At 36.6% G+C, this 24,067-nt stretch overlaps 1 protein-coding gene across 1 annotated transcript in view; it reads left to right on the forward strand.

The window, feature by feature from the left end:
- Positions 1 to 24,067, forward strand: part of ARFGEF1 (ADP ribosylation factor guanine nucleotide exchange factor 1) — a 123,886-nt gene that overhangs the window by 39,654 nt on the left and 60,165 nt on the right. Inside the window, exons 7-13 of the mRNA XM_055127761.1 lie at positions 1,226 to 1,336; positions 5,869 to 6,044; positions 7,431 to 7,564; positions 12,262 to 12,496; positions 16,389 to 16,488; positions 16,586 to 16,725; positions 16,886 to 16,994. Coding sequence (XP_054983736.1) covers positions 1,226 to 1,336; positions 5,869 to 6,044; positions 7,431 to 7,564; positions 12,262 to 12,496; positions 16,389 to 16,488; positions 16,586 to 16,725; positions 16,886 to 16,994 — 1,005 coding nt within the window. The remainder of the gene's footprint in view (positions 1 to 1,225; positions 1,337 to 5,868; positions 6,045 to 7,430; positions 7,565 to 12,261; positions 12,497 to 16,388; positions 16,489 to 16,585; positions 16,726 to 16,885; positions 16,995 to 24,067) is intronic.

Consider the following 24,067-nt stretch of genomic DNA (forward strand, 5'->3'; position numbering starts at 1 on the left):
GAGCACTGCTGGTTATGGCTATACCGGTATCCCCAGTTTCTCTCCCATCCCCAAGCCTTTCTTTACAGCATGCACTTTTCCTCTCATTGGCCTGGTTTTCCCTTCCCTAACTTACTGCCACTACCCCCTCTCCCCAGACTCCACTTCTGTGGCAAGCTTCCTATTGAAGACCAGCTTTCCTGCTCATTGTTTCTATTGTCTTTGGGCCTCTGTTATTCCCCTACAAAGTTTCTTTATATCCCACTTAGGAAATAGATCATTCTGTGTCTGTCCCTCTCCCTCTGACTAACTTCACTCATCTTGATTCATCCACATAGCGGCAAATATATATATATATATATATATATATATATATATATATATATATATATATATGTATATATATATATATTTTTTTTTTTTGGCTTTTTTTGAATCATGCCCAGCTGATGCTCAGGGGTTACTCCTGGCGGTGCTCGGTGCTCAGCAAACCATATGGGATGCTAATAGTACAGCAAACACCCTACCCGCTGTACTATTGCTCCAGCTCATAGTAGCAAATTTTATGACTTTATTTTTTCTTAAGGCTGAGTAATATTCCATTGTGTACCATGGTTTCTTTATATAATCGTCTGTTCTTGTGCACTTGGGTTGTTTCCAGGTTTTGTTATTATGAATAGTGCTGCAGTAGTGCTGCAATGAGCATTGGATTGCAGATGGGTTTTTTTTTTTTGAAATATGCCCTATTTTGATTAATATTAACTTGGAAAACAAATCCTTTGCTAAATTTAATTTTACGTTGTTAGCATAGATGGGAAAAAATGTTTCAGCAGGACTGGAAAACACTCATGATGTCCCAAATGGACCTGTCTCTGCTTCTTTAAGAACTTCAGCTGTTGGGCCAGGGATATGGCTCAGGTGGTGGAGCACATATCTAGTATGTATGAAGCCCTAAATTTGACCCACAGCACCACATATGCCAACTTCCCCACCCCTAACACCACTAGGAATGGCCCTTATTTTTTTTAAATAAACGAATTCATTATTGTTTAATCAGAACAAGCTAAATACATTTAGTATATTGTTTGGTTTAGTTATAAATTTTGAAGGTTTAATGTAACTCTAGTTTCATATGTGATTATTTTTTCTTAATTTTTAAGTTTAAATTTTGTAATTTTAAAGGAAAGTTTAATTTTGTGCAAGTTTCCTAAAATTAAGACATTTTAAAATGTTTTTCTCTTTAAAGCGTTGTCTAAACATGATATATTATATGATGGAGAAAACCATGACTGTGAGGAAAAGCCACAAGACATTGTACAGAGCATCGTAGAAGAAATGGTGAACATCGTAGTTGGAGGTAGTATATTTAACTACAATTCATTTATTTTTTCTCATGGTATTTCTTCTGAATATAGAGACACTTTTACAATGTATGAAACATAAAAATATGGTCTTTGGGGCTGGAGATACAATATAATAGGTAGGGCGCTTGCCTTGCACGTGGCTGACCCAGGGTCAATCCCCAGCAATCCATATGGTCCTCTGAGAAGTGCCAGAAATAATTCATGATTGCAGAGACAGGAGTAAGCCCTCAAAAGCAGTGGGTGTGGCCCTTCTTCAAATAAACAACAGCAACCCAAAAAATAACCATCTTTGTATATTGATGGTTCCAGTTCACATTCAACATAAGGTTTTCCTTCATCTTCTGCATTTATTATTTGTACCTCTCTTCTTTTTGCAATTTTATGTGTTCTTACAATTTATCCTGTGAAGGAAGAAGAATGTGAGAATTGTGTTAAAGTTACTTGAATTATATTGATGCATTTTATTTTCTTGTTTGTAATGTTGGAGATTAAACCCAGGGTATCACATGTGCAAAGCAAATGCTTCACTGCAGGTTACATCCCAAGCCCTTACATAGTTTTTTGTTGTTGTTGTTGTTTTGATTTTTGAGTCACACCCAGTAATGCTCGGGAAGCTGCACCCAACTGTATGCTTCAGGGTTGCTCCTTAGCACTGCATGGTGCCCTAGCATTTCTACCTGTGGTCCTGCTGGTCCTCGAGCACTATTAAGCACTGCTGTGGTTAATAATGTGACTGTTAAGCACTTTTAAAATAAAAGTGTCTTTTCCTTTGTAAGTTTTCACTTAGAATGGATTTTACCAGTTGGTGATTATAAATTGCAAAAATGCTTAATTTTGTTTGTACTTTCATTTTATCAATGTTTTGTATTTATTTTCTGGGTTGAAATAGTTTTTCTTTATGTTGTGAGATTTCATAATTAATTATAATGTGTAGCATAATCTTTTCTTTCCCAATTTAAGTGCTAATTTTATCTTTGGTGGTTCTGCTTGAGTTTTCTTTAGTTATGTTAATTTATTCTTAACTAGCGTTTAAAATGTTTTAGCTTCGTAGTAAATGTTGACTGTATAGTATAAGTCCCCCTTGATAATTCTTTTTAAGAAAGATTGTATTACTCCACAAGACCTTTAGAATCTATTCATTAAGTTCAAAAAGCAAGTTTATTATAATCGGAATTTGTATGGTATATTCCTAAGTTAATTTGGGTGTATGTCTTTGCATAACACACAAACATTAAGTTCATTTAGTAAGATCTTTTATCTTTATAGAGTTTCATTTTTTCTTCCTTTGATTCTTGCGCATTGCTTATTAAATTACTCCTGCATTTTTTTGTTTTAGTTTTGATAGTATTTTCATTGATAGATTTCTCACTTCCTAATTTAATTGGAATATAGAAAAACACTTGGACTGGAGCCATAGCACAGCAGGTAAGGCGTTTGACTTGCACACGGCCGACCTGGGTTCGATTCCTTCGTCCCTCTCGGAGAGCCCGGCAAGCTACTGAGAGTATCTGGCCCGCACAGCAGAGCCTGGCAAGCTACCCATGGCATATTTGATATTCAAAAACAGTAACAAGTCTCACAATAGAGATGTTACTGGTACCTGCTCGAGCAAATTGATGAGCAGCGGGACGATAGTGCTATAGAGTGCTACATAGAAAAACACTTGTATTTGATACTTAGCTCCTTTGAACTTTCAGATTATTTCTAAAAGATTTTCATTTGGTTAACTTGAATTTTTCTAAGTAAACAGTGACATTTTTTTCTCTTCTTAGCTCAGTGTTATTTTAATCTTTCATTTTTGCTATATATGACATTGGTCAGAACTACTAGAAAATGTTAAATAGTCTAAATGATGGTAAGTAGTTCTCATTTTGTTTTCTACATTATTGCAATATTTTAGCTACCGAGAGTATCCCGCCCACACAGCAGAGCCTAGCAATCTACCTGTATTCGATATTCCAAAAACAGTAACAAGTCTCACAATGGAGACGTTAGCAAATCGTTGAACAGTAGGACGATGGTGCTACCTGAATATACTTTCATGTTTCTGTTTTTAAGAGTAGCTGCTGTATATTCTTTTTTTATCATTTTTATCTTTTCCTATTATATCCTTATCTCACATTCTGTATTTGTTGAGTATTTTGTATCACATTCCTTTCTTGCCTTTCCAGTTTTCTCTAATTTTTATGATTTGTCTTTGACTTCCACAGAGAGAATGTTGCAAGGGATGGTCCAGTTAGCAAATATATCCTGTCTACTTTTTTCAGTATGTGTTCTTCATTTCAGTAGATACTGTGTTGTTTGTTTTGGGGGCCACATCCAGTGGTGCTCAGGGCCTGTTCCTGGCTCTGTACTCTATAGTGACCTCTGGTGACTGAAGGATTCCATGTGGTGCCAGGGATTTCAAGGGGTCAGTGGGATGGATGCAAGGTAGGTAGGTACATTAGGCTCTGTCCTTAGCTCCTGTCCAGTAAATTCATTTTTGTACCAAGGCCACCCCACTCTTTTTCATTTTTTCATAGCACTTTGTTCTTGTATATTGACACGGCATTCTTTTACATATCACTGAAAGCAATAAATAGAAAAATTCCAGCTATAAATCTGCTTAGTTAGGAAACTGCTCCAATGATGAACTTTGGTTTTTTATTTTTTTTTTGGTGAGGTTTCAAACACAGTTCCTCATACATATGTGAGTCTGTACCCCTGAACTACATTCCCAACTGTCTTTACTTTTGAGCTACTTTTTAAGCTGTAAACTTTACATATCTGCCTCTTAGTAGAAAATATAGATTAGTATATAAAGGACTCTTTAAGTAATTCTCAGTATTTCTATCATATTTTTATTGGGAAAGCCTGCCCAGCAGTTCTTGGGTGACCAGAGGCCACTCCCAGAGGCCTGCTCCTCAAACCTAACCATTTAGTATTCATTGGTGCTGGAGGCCGCCAGGAGTATGTGATTAGCGGTGATGTGTTTCTAGGCACTAAACTCAGGGCCTCTACAATCAAAGTGTGTATTCTAGCCTTTTGTGCTATCTCCCTGGACCTTTCTTTTCATTTTCTTAAGAGGCCTTTCTCTCTAGCATTTCTGAGATGGCAGTCTAAGACACACTGCATTTTTAAGTTGAGAAGTAAGAAAGCAAATACTGTATACTGCTCTCTTACTCTTACCTTCTTAGGAAAAGAAATACAGAAAGAAAATTTCCCTTTAATGAGCAGGTCTAATACAGCAGTCTTCAGGTCATGGATGCTGACAGGTTTGCTGATAGACGTTGGCATGGTTTTCTATACATTTCTATTCATGCTCCCTACCCCACACCCCTCATCATACACATACTTCCCCACTCTTCAACTCTCACACCCCTACCACTTAAAAGACATTGTATTATTTTAAAAGATAAAAGTTAGCTCCTTCTCTGGCTTACCATTATTTGCATCCATTCTTTATTGGGTAATATTAGATTTTCCCTTTGAACTGAATATATCACATTCGAGGAATTTCTCTAGGAGATCGGGCCGTTCATCATATCCTTCTTAGTGTTCTAGTTCTGTTAAATATTAAAGCCTTTGTCTCTTACATTTTTCCTAGTAACTTCCATGAAATTTATCATAGAGAAGGTAAATTAGGCTCAGTTGTATTTATATTTAGAGACTGAGACTAGAGGAAACCTAGGGAATAATAAGTCTATTAGCTATTTCTTGTGTATACAAATGGTTTTGTTTGCTTAACTTCGATATATTCATTTGTTTTTCCCTGAATACTGGGATGTTTAGGTACTATTACTGTTCCCTTCTTACACTGAGAAAATGGAAGCACTGAGTAATTAGGTTGAAAGTGGTGAAGATTTTAACTAAAGCCTAAAAATAAAATTAAAATTTTTAAAATGCTTAAAATTAAAGTTTTAATTCTTTCGAGAATTTTCTAAGAAAAGTAAAATCAATACTGCTTTCTAAATCAAAAGAGGACTAAATGGTTCGTGCCCAATCTCTGTGACCCCAAAATTTGCTTATTAATTACTTTTTGGAGTGAGAATATTTGAGTATATTTGTTTAGTAATATATATATACATATATATATATATATCCAGTGGAATACATATAATTAAAAATGCACTGTTACAGTGCTGAGGTAAAACCTACTATTGAAATTTTTTTTTCAAATTGAACCTACTACCGAAAGTTTTTAAAAATACTTAAGAAAAGAAACCTATTTTCTAGCATTTCCCGCACTTAATAATGTGATCTTTTTTTTTTAAGGAATTCTTAATACCCCAGAGCACTAGCATTTATTTAAGCCTAGCTTATTAAAGGTTAAGAAATAGAAGTAAGCTTCTTGTTTAGACTTTCATCAGCTGAGTGTGTTGCATTGCTGTAAAAACTAAAGGATCATATTTGGTTATATTCCAGATGCATACTTAATAGTAAATATTGCTAATCTTTAAATAGTATCTACAATCTGTGACATAATTGTTTTTCTGTCACTTTTAACTCAGATATATATGTGTGTTTTTTATTCTTCCTGTTGTAGATATGGGAGAAAGGAAAACTATAAATGCAAGTTCAGATGGCAACATTGGATCTATAGAAGATGGTAGTGACAGTGAAAATATTCAAGCAAATGGAATTCCAGGAACACCAATTTCTGTTGCATATACACCTTCCTTACCTGATGACAGATTGTCTGTCTCTTCCAATGATACTCAGGTAGAAATAGAGGCATGTGGGCTAGGGGAATCCTGTTAGTATTCCACATTTCTAGACTGACATTGCCTTGTAGTAAATAGTTTTAATTTATGATATAAGTTGGGGGAAATACACAAGCAGTTTATTATTATTATTATTATTATTATTATTATTATTGTTTTTTTTTTCTTGGGTCATACCCGGCAGTGCACGGGGTTACTCCTGGCTCATGCACTCAGGAATTACTCCTGGCGGTGTTCAGGGGACCATATGGGATGTTGGGAATCGAACCCAGGTTGACCGCGTGCAAGGCAATCGCCCTACCCCTGTGCTATGTCTTCAGTCCCAGTTTATTCTAATATATTAATAACTAAATTTACAACTCTAATATGTATCTCATCTTTCGTACACATTGAAATTACAATCCTCATGCTTAAATTGCATTTAAATAGAACACTCTAATATCTGGGAATAAAGAACTTTCAGAAAGCTTGGGAACTTTTCTTTGTTTTTTTTTGTTTGTTTTTGTTTTTTGGATCACATCTGGCGATGCACAGGGCTTACTCCTGGCTCTGCACTCAGGAATCACTCCTGGCGGTGCTCAGGGGACCGTATGGGATGCTGGGAATCGAACCCAGGTCGGCCGAGTGCAAGGCAAACGCCCTATCCGCTGTGCTGTTGCTCCAAACCCAAGTTTGGGAACTTTTAATCTTACTTTTCCAAGAACTACAATGGAAGCGATAATAGGCTACTGCTAGACCCTCCTCATCACTCCCTACTCTGTATTTTGTTTTTTACTTATATCATTTTTGATAAAGATATTACTAACTCATACACATGGTACGTTTTCTTGGATTTAATGACCTTGTCATTGCCTTGACATACTTCATGTCTTAAGTATATTGTATGACTGTGTAAGGAGAAAAATGTAAAATTGCAAATTATAATTTAAGCTTTTATATGAAGTATTTTATTAGGACATGATGTGCTGAATTTTTGTGTGTGGTAGTATGAATTAGGTAAATTCCTTTTTGTTTGTTTTGGGGCCTCACCTGAAAATGCTCAGGGGTTGCACTCAGTAATTACTCCTGGAGATGCTCATGGGACCATATGGGATGCTGGGGATTAAACCTGGGTCTGCTGCATGTGAGGCAAGCGCCTTACCCACTGTACTATTGCTCTGGCCCCTGAATTGGGTAAATTTTAGAACATTTGGTGACAAAATGTTAAGTTACTGCTAGGGCTAGAATAGCATGTCATATTACAAAAAACATTTTTTATTTGGTTTCCTTTTTGATAGTTGAGATAGAGAACCTTATCAATTATCAAATTTAATACAATTCATAAAAATTGAAATTATGTATATTGTCAGCTGTCTGTTTATTTACATAGTCTGTGTTAATTTAGGAATCTGGAAATTCTTCAGGACCTTCACCTGGTGCTAAGTTTTCCCACATTTTACAAAAGGATGCCTTTCTAGTATTCAGGTCATTGTGTAAACTGTCAATGAAACCACTGTCAGATGGTCCACCGGATCCAAAGTAAGTTCTTAAACATTCTGCCTGACAAATGCAGTTTTTTCAAGTTTTAAATTTACTATAAGATTACATATTTCTCAAAGCATATAGAAAGCATTATATAATTTTGCTTGGTATACAGTTAGGTACTTAAGTATCAGATGATTGAATGAATTCAGTGTTATAAGCTACCTTATAGCTACTGTACCCTTGCTTTCCTGCCTCATATTAGACTTCTGAAAACTGTAAGTAAAGAGGTGGTAAAACCTAAGAGAAATAAATCTTGACAATTGTAATAGAAGCTAATCCGCTGATACAAGACCCAGTTTCATAAAATATAGTAAGAAAAACATAGGCAGAACTCCCCAGGATTTTTACCTCAGAGACATCATCAATTTTTGACTCTAAAGAAAACAAATTTTAAAAAACTAAAAAAAATGAGTTAATTCTAAACTGTTTCTGTACTCTAAAAGAAAATACAGTTAAAAAGATACTCTATTGAGTGGGAGAAAGTATTCACACACCATATATCTGATAACAAGTAATAATAGCTAAGTTAGGAAAGGTACAATGCAACAACAATAACAAAACACCAAAAATGAGAACCCATTTTAAACGGGGAGAAGTGCTGAATAGAAATTTCCTCACAGAAGATGAGAAAACCCAGCAGGCATCTGAACACATTTTCATCATTATTATAAAAACAACATTGAGATATTATCTCATACTAGTGAGAATGACCCTTATCAAAAAGTCCAGAAACCATCAATGCTGGTGAGGATGTGGTGAAAAAAAGAAAGCTTCATTTGCTGTTGGTTTAGTCTCTATGGAAAAAAGTATGGAAATATTTCAAAGATTGAAGATAGAACTCCTATGTGACCCAGTCCTCAGTTCCTCTTTCATCTATCCAAGGAATCCAAAGAGCATCCTAATTTGAAAAGGTAAATGTGCACACTAAAATTCATTGCAGGGATGTTTGCAATAGCCAAGATGTTGACACAACCCAAATCCACAGATATTGAATGAGTGGATAAAGAAGTTGTGTTATATAGGCATAATAGAATATTACTTAGCTTTAAGATGAAATCTTGCCTTTCACTAAAACTAGGTTGGAATTTGAGGGTATCATGTCAGGTGAAGTAATTCAGAGGAAGGCCAGTGGCTGGGTGGTATATAAAGAGGCAAACCAAGAAAATTAGTAATACTCAATTAAAGCATAATATTGGACAACAGGACTGAGATTATGAAGGTGTTGTGAATGTGAAGAAACAGGAATGGGATGAACCAGCTAGGGCTTAGGAACAGAAATGAGGGTACTGTAGTAGTAGTGGCACAGGGCTAGAGATCAAAAGCCTTGTTGTGCTGGAGATCAAACCTGGGTTGGCTGCGTGCAAGGCAGGTGCCTTAAGTCCTATATTCTCTCTCTGGCTCTTGAGAGATACAATTCTTATATTGTAATATTAATGTCAAGTAATATATGTTACATTAATATAGAGTATTAAGAGGAACAATGTGAGCTAATATATTACTCTACCAAGGGACTTAAACCAAATTTTAGAAAATTTGTGTGAAGAAGAAAGGATTCTCTTGACCATCAGTATCATTAAATGTTGAAATTGCATATAGGAAATGAAAATTTTCACTCATGGACACTTAATTTTTCCCTAAGGAGCATTTAGGTTTTTATCCTGAATGTTGTTTTTTGTTTTTGTTTTTTATTTTGAGAAAATAAATGAACATAGATTAGACTTGGGTTGGCTGTGTGCTAGACATTTGGAGTTAGGTTATTCCTTTTCTTTTTGTGTCTAAATCTTGGTCTTGCCCCAAGTTCATGATCCAGGACATGTCCTTTAAATTTACTTTAAATCATAATTTGGAGATAATACCATAAAAAACTGTTGACTGATATTTCCTGCCTTTCAAAACCATGATTTGTCATTTGGACAATTATTTGGTCCTTTCTTCATGAATTAATGCCTTGTACTGTCACTGTCACTGTCATCCCGTTGCTCATCGATTTGTTTGAGCGGGCACTAATAATGTCTCTCACTGTGAGACTTATTGTTACTGTTTTTGGCATATCCAATACGCCACGGGTAGCTTGCCAGGCTCTGCCGTGTGGGCATGATGCTCTTGGTAGCTTGCCGGGCTCTCTGACAGGGGTGGAGGAATCGAACACGGGTAAGTCTCGTGAAAGGCAAATACCCTACCGCTGTGCTATCGCTCCAGCCAATGCCTTGTACGAGAAGAATATTTATGTTTAAATGACTGCATGAATTCTTCATTTTGAGCACAGGTTCTGTACAAGGCATTTTGTTGACATTGTGGTTGCAAAGAACATTATAGTTAATACAATACAAAACTCATATACTTAATACAAAATTTACTTAATACAAATCTACTTTATAGAAATATACTTAATATAAAAACTCATGTTAGATTATCCAAAGTGATATTATAGTGGGCAGGACGATTGCATGCAGCTAACCCAGGTTTGATCCCTGGCACCCCATATGTTCCCGCAGGAGTAATTCCTGATTGCAGACCCAGAGTAAGTTCTGAACATTGCCATTTGAGGCCTAAAAACCAAAACCAAACAAGCACAAAAAAAATCCCCTCCGAAGCAAGTCATATTAGAGATGGTAAGCTGTAGGTTTTAATAATTACAGGAATTGAGCAAAGGGAGTTTTTGTTAAGGCTTTTAAAGGTTGTTTCTAATGTGATTTATCTTTTGTTGTTGTTAATTGATTTTTGTTTCCTGAGTCATAACCAGCACTGCTCAGGGGTCCATATGGAATGATGCTGAAGATTAGACTTGGGTTGGCTGTGTGCTAGACATATGCCCTACCCATTGCACTATCACTCTAGCCCCTGATTTATTTTTTTTAATAATTATTTTGGAAAGTATTGTTTTAAAAAATTACTTGCATTACCTCTTATTATTTTTCTAGTTTGCACGTTTTATAATTCTTAAACACAGAAGTATGTATTTATGTTTTATTTCAGTTTCACTTGGCATAACAGGGCAGATAATTTAAATTTAATTTTACCTTATAAATTTATGAACATGTTTTACGTTTTCTCTAAAATTGGCAAAAATAGGACTTTGCTCTTAGTGAACCCTGATAGTATTGATTTCTGTTTTATTTGAAAGACATTAATACTTTTTGTGATAACCACTCCATGAAATTAAATGTACATTTTAGTCTTACTCTTAGATTACTTGATAGAGCCATAATATTAGGGGTGTAGGGATTTGGTCTCCTATTAAATATAGGTGACCATGTGAACCTGGGACCATGCTCCAGGAATTAAACTGGGGTCAGCATGTAAGGCAAGAGCTAACCTTTTTCTCTGAATTTTTTAAAGGTGAAAATCAGTAATAATGAAGTTAACACAGTTTAATATAATGTAGTTTAGCTTGATGTGTAAATGTGACTTAATATAGTATTTAGGAAAATAGAAGAACCAGCTGCCAAAACGTTTTGAGGATGTTTCCCTTCTGGAGATTTGTCTGGAACTATCTAGGATTGATCTCCTTTGATTGGTTGAAAAATGTCTGTGTTACTTAGAAGAAAAATCTGAAACCTGATCACTAAAATGCTGGATACTTACCTGTAAGGCACCGTATATTCATCGGGGGTAATATTAAATTAAGCCAAGGAGAGGACCAAAGAGATAGTACAGTGGGTAGGGTGCTTGCCCTGCATGCAACTGACCTGGGTTCAATCCCTGGCACCTCATCTGGTCCCCAGTGCCTGCCAGTAGTGATCCCTGAGTGCAGAATCAGGAGGAAACCTTGAGCACTGCTAGATGTCACCCCTACCAAATAAAACTAGACCAAGGGGGCAAGGAGGACAACTCAGTGGTCAGGGGATCATGCTCTACATGTGCCAGGACCCAAGGTCAAAGTCCAGCTTCATATGCATATGTACATACCAATCCCCAACCTCCCATTTTTAAGTGCTGCTGGTGTATGTAGCCCGGGATGCCACACAGCACTGCGAGGGTGCCCTGAGCAGCTCTACATCATGTCAGCTTTGGATGGCCAACTTTAAGCGCAGTGGCTCCTGGTCTCCTTGAGCACTGCTTGGGTAACCCCCAAAGAACTTACTGAAAATTATTTGTACCTTTTCATTGTAAAAATATTTAGAATCAAGAAGTATGCTGTCAAGACATATATATTCTAAAAGCCTCAGTATATATTTCGCAAAAGATAAAAAAAAAATCTTTATATGGTGGTTACTGTAAAAGAAAGCTTGAATTAGTGCTATTACTTGTAATTATAGCTGAAACTGCTTATTAGGGTTTAGGATTTTTGAGTAACATAATTAGGATGAGTACCTTGGAATCATTAGATATTAAATATATAGTATTAATGGTGGTTTCTAAAGGTGAAATAAAATTTGTCAAAGAAAGGAACAAGGCATAAATCTTTAAATTCTTTATTCTTATTTAAAGGAACAAGAGGTTGATGCATATGAATGATTGTTTTTGCATTTTAAAATTTTGTGAAATTCTATGACACAAGAAGAACCTCAGTAGAACTACCCATTATTAGTGGCTAAACTTATTCATGCATTGTACTTTTTAAATTGTAGAGTTTTTTCCTCTCCATTTAAGTTTGTGAAATTACTTACCAGGAAATATCTTTGCAGTAACCTATTATTACCATAATGCTAAACTTCTCCACATACTGTGCCTTCTTTTTCACATTTTAGGTCTCATGAGTTACGATCCAAGATTCTTTCATTGCAGTTGCTTCTATCCATTCTGCAGAATGCAGGACCTGTTTTCAGGACAAATGAGATGTTTATTAATGCTATTAAGCAGTATCTGTGTGTTGCACTTTCAAAAAATGGAGTCTCTTCTGTTCCAGAGGTTTTTGAACTTTCTCTTTCCATATTTCTTACGTTATTGTCAAATTTCAAGACACACTTGAAGATGCAGATTGAGGTATGTTCTGCACTTGTTCATTGTTATATATTTCATTTGATTCATATTAAGTCAGATTCATAATACTATGGCAAGTTTTTTAGTATTTTAAAGCTACAAATTCCTTTTATTCATTTACCCAATGAACACACATATGTCTATTAAGTACTAATTAAGTTCAAAGGATGCAAAATAAAATTAAGAAATATCACATGGCTTTTAGAAATTTATACTAATTGTATCAATGATTTTAGCAGCCTGGATTTCTTCCTTACATTAACTTTCACACTATGAAATAATAGTGGATATGATATTAACTAAATTTATTCTGTGTCTTCTTTGTTTTAAATATATGCTGTGTTACAAGTTTTTGGCACTTTAAATACTAACTGAAAGTGTTGGTATATTTTAGAACATTGGAAAATTTAATTTATGCTTGTATTCTTTTTTGCAACTATACCATATTCCTAAAGTTTTCTACAAAAATCTTTAGAAATTAGAGTAATAGGTAATTCTAAAATATTTCCAAAGACATACCAAAATTTAATTAAGAAATTTTCTAACCTGCACATACCATGCAGGTATATCAATTCTTGGTCTTTTATTTTAATTTTGAGAAGAATTCAGGATTGTGTAATAGTGTTTTTTGTTTTAATGATTAAAGATTGTCTTTTCCAACTTGTCATTTGTTGAGATGTATTGCTTGAGACATTATATATTTTAGAAATACTCATTTTTTTTGTTGCTGGCCAATTTTTGCTTGTTTGGGACCACACATAGTGGTCCAGCAGTACTCAGGGCCTATTCCTGGCTCTGTGCTCAGGGATCACTGCTAATGAGGCTCAGGGAACTATATAAGGTGCTGGGGATTGAACCCGGGTCTTGTGCATGCAAGGTAAGCACTCTACTTGCTCTATTATCTCTCCAACCCCATTGCTAGCCAGTATTTACCTTCATATTTTTTACTTGATATCTAAAATATTTCAACATTTTCATTTTATATTCCAATTCAAAGCTTTATTCATTAGCTCATAGCAGAAATAGCTTTCCCAGAATTTTGAGATGGCTTATATAGTCTTTATTGTTTATATAGTCTTTATTGTTAATGTTCTTGTATATCTGTTACAACTCATGTAAAACTTTGTTATAGGAACAGCACTGAATAAGGCATTGATAAAGTGAACAGTTTGTAAATGTGGACAGTATTTTCAGATTGGAAATAATACAGATACTATGTTGCCAAATTTTAGAAGTTTATTTTATGTGTTTTAAAATAATACAAGATGGAGCCAGAGAGATAGTACAGCAGGTAGGGCACTCGTCTTGCTTGCATCCTATCAGGATTCAATCCCTGGCAATTGCTGGTCAATTTTTGTTTGTTTGGTGCCACAAATGGTGGCCCAGCAGTAAGTAAGTAAACATTAAGTCCAATTCTTAATGTTTAGAAATATTAACTTATTTAAGAAAAATACATTTTACATAACAACTTTTCAAGAAAATATTAAGTGAAAACAAAGTACTTATGATAGTATTACTCTGTGTACATTATAGATTAATTTTCAAAAACTTTCCTCTCTTAGTAATTTTTGGTAGCATGATTTTTGATAGGCATGGATTATTGTAACTTTTACTTATTAGTGCAGCTTGATAACCCACAGACTAGTGCTCCCTTTTTCTCCAAGGTAATTTTATTTATTCATTTCCATAAATCAGAGTTCTAAACTTTCTTAATTTATAGAATCATTTGAGTTTCTAGTTACAATGCTTCTTTCATTGTGTTATCTGTACCTATAGAAATAGAAGTTTGCGTTAGGTTTAGAAAACTTATTAATAAATACTGATAAGTGTTATATACATTATTATTATTATTATTATTATTTTTGCTTTTTGGGTCACACCCGGCAATACACAGGGGTTACTCCTGGCTCTGTGCTCAGGAATTACCCCTGGTCTCCCAAAAGGGGACCATATGGGATGCTGGGAATCAAACCCGGGTCGGGCATTTGCAGGGCAAACGCCCTACCCACTGGGCTATTGCTCCAGCCCCTACAGTATTTTTAAATGTATGCAAATTGAAAGAAAAAAGTGTCTTATTTCATTCTTAAATAATCTCAGCTATTGACTCTGGAATAAATGCACCTATTGGACAATGCACACAGCCTTTCAGATTATGGGGTCAAATTGGGCATTCCCAGCCTCATGTCCTATTTTTCACAGATTTTCACCCAAACTTGTCTTATTTTGTTTTTAATCATACCAACTACTAAATCTAAGTTTGCAAAGATGATGATGTAATTAAATAGGTTGTGTTATGGTATAATCAAAACTGAGCATCTTGTGAGGTAGTCAGCAATCTATAAAACTCTTAGTTTTCCTATAGAAATTCTCGCGGCACGCTTCTTGAGTCTGTGGTAGCATTCCAAGGTATCACCCCATAGGTTTTAGGGACTGGGGCTTATGGTCTTAGGTACCCATTGAATGCCAACTGTGTGCTATGCAGTGTAGAACTAATGCTAGACCTGGTCCCTGATCTTTCAGAGCTTAGAGTCTTATAAGAATTAGTGACATTGGGCCAGACAGATAATGCAGTGGGGAAGGTGCTTGCCTTGCATGCAGCTGACTCAGGTTTGATCCCTGGCATCCCATATGGTCCCCTGAGCACCATCAGGAGTGATCCCTGAGTGCAGAGTAAGGAGTTACCTCTCAGTACCACCAGATATGGCCCCCAAACAAACAAACAAAAACCAAAAAAAATACTGACATTAAGCAAGTAATAGAAATTAACTGAATTTTGGAAAACAAAGCACATTACTAGAGTATCTAACTCTGTTAGAGTGAAGATCATTGTCATATTACAAATAGCTTTTCTGAATTCTTAACATCTATTGACTTAATTGGTTTTGAGCTTCTTTTTAGTCATCTCATCTAAAGTCACAATCTCTTCTTCCTATCTAATTTGAATCTAAAGTTTATTGAATTTGAATTAATTTTAATACCTTGAATAATTCCTTTATAATTGACACTATTTGGTATCGAAACAGTGAAAAGTAGTTATATTTTTTTAGTAGTCACACAGTATAGGTGACTACTAAAATGTAGATTACAGTTACAGTGAATTTAAATTAGGAACAATTAGGTTTGTTAGCACAGTACTATAATATTTGAAATATATTACTGGTAATGAGTATAGTTTAAGTTCAGAGCAAAAATAAAGTATAAGTTGTGTTTTATAAATATGTTCAAGAAAGATCACTCAGAGGAACTCCTAAATTTTTAGAGATTTCATTTGTAGCAGCATAGTGACACTAAGCAAGATTAATAATGTACTCCTATGGCAGGAGGTGGGTTAAGTCACTCATACAAGTTATTTCAGCCTTGATATTTCAGAGATGAAACTCTAAAGGAATTGAAGTTCAGCAGACTCTGGATCCTAATTTCTTTTTTTATAGTTTTAGAATATTTATAAGGTGATTACTTATGTGAATGAATTAAAAACAATTTTCTCAGTTGTTTATGTTTTTTGGTTTGGGGCCATTACCCAGCAGTGCTCAGGGCTTACTTCCGACTCTATAATCAGGGATGATTCCTGGCAGGCTTAGGAGTTAGGCAGATACCACATGGGATGGAACCCAGGTCTGCTGTGTACAAGGTATATGACCTATTTGTTGTACTATCACTCCATCCCCACCCCCAAACTATTTTTTTCTCTTGGATTTTGGGCCACACCCAGTGATGTGGAGGGCGTGCTCCTGGCTTTGTGCTCAGGATCACTCCTGGTGGGGCCTCAGGAACCATATGGGGTGCTGAGGATCAGCCGCCAGGTTGGCCATGTGCAAGGCAAGTGCCCTACCCACTATTCTAGTGCTCCCTCCCCCAAGCAATATTTTAAGCAGCTGTTTTTTCCTGATCACAGGTGTTCTTTAAAGAAATTTTCTTATATATTTTGGAAACTTCTACCAGTTCATTTGACCACAAATGGATGGTTATACAGACGTTGACAAGGATTTGTGCAGGTATCTTATCTCTTTCTTACTATGAGATATTTAAAATATCAAATATAGTTCTGTACTAAATGCTTTTGGTTAAAACGAATACATCTCTTTATTACAGATGCTCAGAGTGTGGTAGATATTTATGTAAATTATGATTGTGACTTAAATGCAGCAAATATATTTGAAAGACTAGTGAATGATCTTTCAAAAATTGCCCAAGGTCGGGGCAGTCAAGAACTTGGTATGAGTAATGTTCAGGTAAGAAGTTTATAAATAAAACTATAAGTTTTATTTGTAAAGAAAAATACTGCCTGGTATTTTTCTCAGCTTTTTTTTTTAAGTGTAATAGTATTGCTATTTATTCAGCCATTGATTAAGTTCAGTTTTTTATTGTTGTTGTTCTTGAATTGTTTTGTAGGAATTGAGCCTTCGGAAAAAAGGATTAGAATGTTTAGTATCCATTTTGAAGTGTATGGTTGAATGGAGCAAAGATCAGTATGTGAATCCTAACTCTCAGACAACTCTTGGTAAGATAACTTTTTCTTTAAATCAGTTTTATTGAGGTACTGAGATTTAGAATACTGTTAATTTTTTTTTTTAACTTTTCTATTGAATCACTGAGATAGACCCTTACAAAGCTGTTCTTGATTGGATTTCAGGCTTACATAATATTGTTTGTTTTTTGGTTTCAGTGTTGGTTTTTTGGTTTTTTGGTTTTTTTTTTTTTTCTTTTTGGATCACACCCAGTGATGCACAGGGGTTACTCTTGTCTTTGCACTCATGAATTTTCCTGGCAGTGCTCAGGGAACCATGTAGGATGCTGGGGATTAAACCCAGGTCGGCTGCCTGCAAGGCAAATGCCCTGTACTATAGCACAGCAGGTAGGGCGTTTGTCTTGCATGAGGCCAACCCAGGTTTGATTCCTTTGTCCCTGTAGGAGAGCCCGGCAAGCTACCGAAAGTATCTTGCCTGCACAGCAGAGCCTGGCAAGCTACCCGTGGTGTATTCGGCGTGCCAAAAACAGTAACAAGAAGTCTCACAATGGAGACGTTACTGGTGCCTGCTCCAGCAAATTGATGAACAATGAGATGACAGTGCTACAGTGCTACATAATACTGTTAAACTTTTAATCACACTTCTTATGCATACATATTTCCAATATCAGACCCATTACCACAGAGCCTGCTTCCCTCCACCAGTGTCCCAGGGGCCCCTACCAACCTCTTATTCCCACTAGTGTAAGCTCAGTTTTATACACAAAAATCTTCAGTTCTACTAACTGACCATTTGTTATTCTCTTACTATGTTGTTGTTGGTATTTTAAAAAATCTCACATATGGGAAATAAAACATCTTTTAGGTGTATTTGTGGAGTTGGTGACACCTGCACACATATAGATGAGTAGAACTAGTCTCCTGGAATTCCACAAAATTGTAAATCAATGATAGCATGATAAAGTATTTAGTTTTTTGAAAACTAAATTTTTAAGAGGTATATAAATTTAAACACAGTAGCAAAGAATTATGGGGTATTCTTTGCTGCTGTATATCAGGGTTTACATAAAGTAGGTAAATCCTACATATGTAAAATTTTGTAAGTGTGAAAAGAATTAAGAAAACTTAAAGGGAAAAGTCTGAATAGGCCTATGAAAGTGCAAAGTGTGTTTTACCTTAACAAAGGGAATATTGGCTTTACATTAGGAAATATTACAAATACTAAAATGTCTGCATTGATAAGTAAAACCTTGTAAAAAGATCTCTGGATATAAAAAAAACCTGATCATAGAACGTTCAGTATAAATGAGACATTAATTTGTTATTGAAAATGTATACAATTCCTTAGCAAGCTAGGAGAAATATACCTGTCTAGAGGGCACCCATGAGCGCCATGAGTGAGTGCTGTATTTAGTGCTATGTGCTGACAAGTTTGTCTATCTTTTTAAAAACTTTCTTTGGTTTACAATGCTATTAATAATTGTTTCTCATGGACTGAACAGGATGACCACTCAGTACCCCTATTGCCAACCACAACACCCAAAAGGAAAGAGAGATATCAAATTGGAATGCCCCGCCACAGAGGTGGGGTGGGAGGGATACTGGGTTCATTGGTGGTGGAGAATGGACACTGGTGGAGGGATGGGCTCTCAAACATTGCATGAGGGAAAAACAAGCACAAAAATGTGTGAATCTGTAATTGTACTCTCACTGTGACTCACTAGTTAAAAAATAAATTTAAATTTAAAAAAAATAATGGCTTCTCATGGACATAATTCCAGCACCACACCCATTACCAGTGTGCCCTCTTCTTCCCCCTAAGCCCCCCAACCCCCCTTTCTCTCATTCAACCCAGCTCAGTTGTTTGAATCAGTTCCCCTGTTATGTTAACTTTGAATCTTTGTTGCTACCTTGTTGCATATCTTTTTTCCCCTTAATTTTTAATGTTTTGGTATGGGGGCCACACCCAACAGTGCTTTGGGGTTACTCTGGCTCTTCGCTCAGGAATTTCTACTGGTGGTGCTCAACGTCCATATGGGGTGCTGAAGATTGAATTTAGGTCTGCTGTGTACAAGGCAAGGGCCCTACCTGCTGTGCTTTGCTCCAGTTCCACATGTGAGAGAGGTCATTTTGTATCTTTCATTCTGAATGACTTCGCCAAGTTTGATATCTTTTAGTTCTATGCTGCAAATTTGCATGATTTTGTTCTTCATTAGAGCCGCATAATACTCTGTTGTGTATATATACCACAACTTCTTGATTCATTTATCTGTAATTGGGCATTTTGGTTATCTTTATATCTTGGCTTTTGTTCTAAGTGCAGCAATGAACATAAGTGTGAACATTAATTAATGTTTCAACAGCAATGAACATAGGTGTAAACAGTAATTAAATGTTAACTAATGCTTCAAATTAATGTTTTTGTGCTTTTGGGATAAATGCCAAAAAGGAGTATTGCTGGATCGTATGGCAGTCTATTCCTTGTTTTGTTTCGGTTTTCAGTTTCTTTTTTTTTTTTTATCTTTTGAGAAACCACCACGTTGCTTTCCATAGACATTGAACCAGACTGGTCCTTTAGAGAAAGAAACTTGTTTAGCTCTTCTTGCAGAACTGGCTTCAAGACTGTGAATTCCCTAAGCTGTTTCCTGTCCATGAAGCTCTGTATTTTCCCTTCAGATCTGAATGATAATCTAGCTTGATAGAGTATTCTAGGTGAGGTGTTCATTTCACTGAGTTTTTCTACTATATCCCTCTATTCTCTTCTGCCTCTTAGAGTCTAATTTGATAGTTTCTGTGAAGCTTAAAGGCTTTACTTTGTATGTAAGCTCCTTTGTTTGATCTCGCTGCTTTGAATATTTTGTCTCTGTCTCTGACTTGTCATTCTAAGCAAAATGTATCTTAAAGTGGTCAGGGTTGATGGAATTCTTTGGTCTTCTTGTATTTTGTTGCCTGTTTCACTCAACTCTCAGAAATTTTTTTTAATTGAATTATCTTGTCACTGTGAGTTACAAAGCTTTCATGATTTTCAGTCATGACAGTGTTCCAAAACCCATCCCTCTACCCCTCTACCAGTGTACAGTTCCCATTATCAATATTAACAGTATCCTTCCTGCCATTCCCCCCCACCCCCCACCCCCCACTACATACCACCAGCCTGTCCCTCTATGGCAGGTTCTCTCTCTCTCTCTCTCTCTGTCTCTCTCTCTCTGTCTCTCTCTCTCTCTCTCTCTCTCTCTCTCTCTCTCTCTCTCTCTCTCTCTCTCTCTCTCTTCACTCTCTCACTCTCCCTCCCTCCCCCCTCCTTTGGGCATTATGTTTGGTCATTTGCCCGCTTTCAGCATACATTTCCAATCTGGAGCAACCCTTCCAACTATTATCATAATGGTCCCTTCTCTGTCCAACTACCCTCTCCCCCAGCCCTTGAGGCAAGCTTCCAATTGTGGACCATTTGCCCTGACCCTTGTTTCTACTGTCCTTGTCTCTTCCTATGTTTTGTTTGTTTGTTTCTTTTTTTTGTTAATATCTCACAAATGAGTGTAGTCATTCTATGTCTGTCCTCCTTCAGACTTCCTTCACTTAGCATGATACTCTCCATTTCCATCTATTTATAAGCAAATTTTATGACTTCATTTTTTCTCTAATAGCTGTATAGTATTCCAATGTGTATATGTACCATAATTTCATTAACCAGTCATCTGTTCTGGGGCACTTGGGTTGTTTCCAGATTCTGGCTATTGTGAAGAGTGCTGCAGTGAACATACAAGTGCAGATGTCATTTCTGCTGTGAAGTTTTGCAGCCTTGGGGTTTATTCCCAGAAGTGGTATTATTTCTAGTAGCTCAATTTCTAGTTTTTTGAGGAATGCCTCTTCCAAAAAGGCTGGGCCAATTAGCAACAGTGAATGGGATTCTCTTTCTCCCGCATCCATACCAGCACTGATTGTTCTTATTCTTTTCGATGAGTGCCAGTCTCTGGAGCAAGGTAATATTTCATTGTTGTTTTGATTTGCATCTCCCTGATTATTAGTAATGTAGAACTTTCTCGTGTGCCCTTTGGCCATTTATATTTCTTCTTTGAGAAAGTTTCTGTTCATTTCTCCTCATGTTTTGGTGGGGCTGGAGGTGTTTTTCTTAGAAAGTTCTACCAGTGCCTCATATGTCTTGGATATTAACCCCATATCAGATAGGTGTTGGGTAAATATTTTTTCCCATTCCGTGTACTGTCTTTTTATCTTGGTCACTACTTCTTTTGAGGTGCAGAAACTTCTTAGCTTAACATAGTTTCACTTGTTAATCTTTGCTTCCACTTGCTGGATCAGTATTGGTTCATCTTTAAAGATGCCTTTAGCTCAGTGTCATGAAGAGTTCCTCTATCTTTTCCTCCATGTACCTTATGGATTCAGATAACTCTCAGAAATTCTTAACTTAGGTTTCTTTATCGGTTCTTCATTAAATTCTCATTCCTGATCCTCAGGCATGCCGATGATTCTTACATTGTTTCTCTTGAATTTATCCCATGTTTCTCTGGTATGCTATTCAGTTCTTTTCAGACTTTTTTCCATCTTCTGTTGTTTTTTGGTGGTTTCCTCCATCTCATCATGGAGCACCTCCATCTTTTCCTCAGCTGTTGTTAGATGTTCGGAGCTTGGTTTTTTTTTTTTTAATATATCACTATTTCTGCTTACAGTCTTCTCATTTTTGGCTCTCATATCTTGTGCTTTGCTGACTACCTGTGCTATGGTTTCTTTGAGCTCATTAAATATTCTCACCATGGAGTCACTAAAGCCATTTTCTGCGGAATTACAGAGCTGGTTGTTATTGATTGTGCCATCTCTAGTACTGTTTTCACTCTGAACTTGGTGGACTTCTGAGTATTCCCCATTTGTTTTCATTGTCTCTGCTGTGCTGAGGGTAAGTCAGTAGTTACATGTTCTGGAAAACTGGTTAATTAGATGGAGAGTTACACTTTTCCTTTGGTCTCCTTTTTTCGGCAGTGATAAAAAAATATAACTGAGCAGTGTGAATTTTGCTGCTGAATTTTGTTGCATGACTGCCAAAACCTGTGGAGTGGGCCCTTTCATATGGCAGAGATCAAGTGTTAGGTCAAGTGTTGAGGCTGCTGAGACCTACCGGGAAGGCAGGGGATCTGCCTCCCATTCCAGATTGGGCCAATGACTGGAGATTAATCTCATCTGGGAGGGTGGAGCAGCATGCAGAGGATATAAGGTGTGGGCCTCAGATACAGCTGAGTTCAGTTATGGAGGCTGCAGCAACCTAGCTAAAAGGAACATTTTGAGTTTTAATTATTGGTCTAAATTATCTAAGAAAACATTTTGAGTTTTAGTTATTATTTTAAACAAGTAGTTCTTTGGTTTGGTTTGTTTTGTTTTGGGCCACACCCAGTAGTGTTCGGGGCTTATTTCTGACACTGCATTCAGGAATCACTCCTATTCGTACTCGGGGAACCATATACAATACCAGGGATTGAACCGAGTCGGCCAGTGTCTTGCCTGCTGTACTGTCTCTCTGGCCCCTACAAATATAATTTCTTGGAGGAAAGTTTAATTCAGTTTCTATTTTTGGTTTTTGTTTTGGGACCCTGCCCAGGGTGGTAGGGGTCACTCCTGGCGATGCTCAGGGGACAATATGGTGTTGGGATCAAACCCTGGGTTGGCCGCATGAAATGCAAGTGTCCTGCCCACTGTTCTAATCAAGCTCTAATCCAGGTGTTTTTTTTTTCTTTCTTTATGGGTCACACCTGGCGATGCACAGGGGTTACTCCTGGCTCTGCATTCAGGAACCACTCCTGGCGGTGCTCAGGGGACCATATGGGATGCTGGGAATCAAACCTGGGTCGGCCGAGTGCAAGGCAAACGCCCTACCGGCTGCGCTATTGCTCCAGCCCCCTCTAATCCAGGTTCTTGATATCACTATTCATTTAACCGTTGAAATATTTTCTAAGTTAAATAATTTACTTACAAATAATGAATTTTTAACTTAGCTCTCCAGACTTCTTCCAGTTACGCCTTCCTAGGATTACTTTGTAGCATAAAATTTGAAGCACACATGTATATAGCTTTTGTTGTTGTTTGGTTGGGGGGGCAGTGCTAAGGCTCATGGTATGTGGTGGAAAGAACACTATGACGCACTAAACAGTAAACCTAGGGCTTCTGTGTGCATGTGAAGCTGGGCATTCTAACCTTTGGAGTCATCTCTGCAGCCCCAGAGCTATGGCCATCTTTTGGGAAAGCTTGAGGTTTGGGACCACGCTTAGTGGTATTCACAGGCTGTACCTGACTCTGTGGTCACGGGTCACTCTTTGTGGTGAAGGAGACTGAAACTTAGTCCCTATACTGTGTCCCTAGCCCTACAGGATAGTTAGGATAAAAGCCAGTATCTTTAAAATTCTTTTGTGTGTTTGGTTCTGGGAACTGGCCACAGGTTCTCATATGTGTAAGACAAATGTTCTACCACTGAGCTATATCCTTGGTCCTAAACACAAGGTGTTTTTTTTTTTTAAGAAAATGTAATTATTCGGCCATGTTTGAAAATTACATTTTCTCAGTGGCTATACAATTACATCCATAGCCACAAGATTTTTTAAGTGTTGCCTTTAGCAATAGTGTTTGAGGGAAAAGAATTCCTCAAGAGACATGAGCAGAGCAGAAATTCAGGGGATGCATGCTGGAGCAATAGTACAATAGGTAGGGTGCTTGCCTTCCATGCAGCGGACCTGGGTTTGATTCCCTTCACCCCTTATGGTTACCTGAGCAGTGCCAGGAGGGATCACTGAGTGCAAAGACGTGTAAGCCCTGAGCACTGCAGAGTGTGGCATAAAAAGAAAAAAAAAATCCAGTTGATAATACTGAAACTTCAGAAAGAACTCTTTCTAATGTACACTTTGGATGTTTGGATGTATATTGATTTATTGTGTTCTAGATCAGTGTTTATTGTTATAAGTCCTAATTTTTAAATTCAATTAAATGATGTCTGAACAACATTGGAACAGCTTACCTTAATTTGAGATATGTAATATGTATACAGATATATATATTTCTGTTTTACTTATATTTGATTTTTCCTTACTGGAATAATTTACTGTATTAGT

This window comes from Sorex araneus, chromosome 2 (assembly GCF_027595985.1).
Source record: "Sorex araneus isolate mSorAra2 chromosome 2, mSorAra2.pri, whole genome shotgun sequence".
NCBI classification, from domain to species: Eukaryota; Metazoa; Chordata; class Mammalia; order Eulipotyphla; family Soricidae; genus Sorex; species Sorex araneus.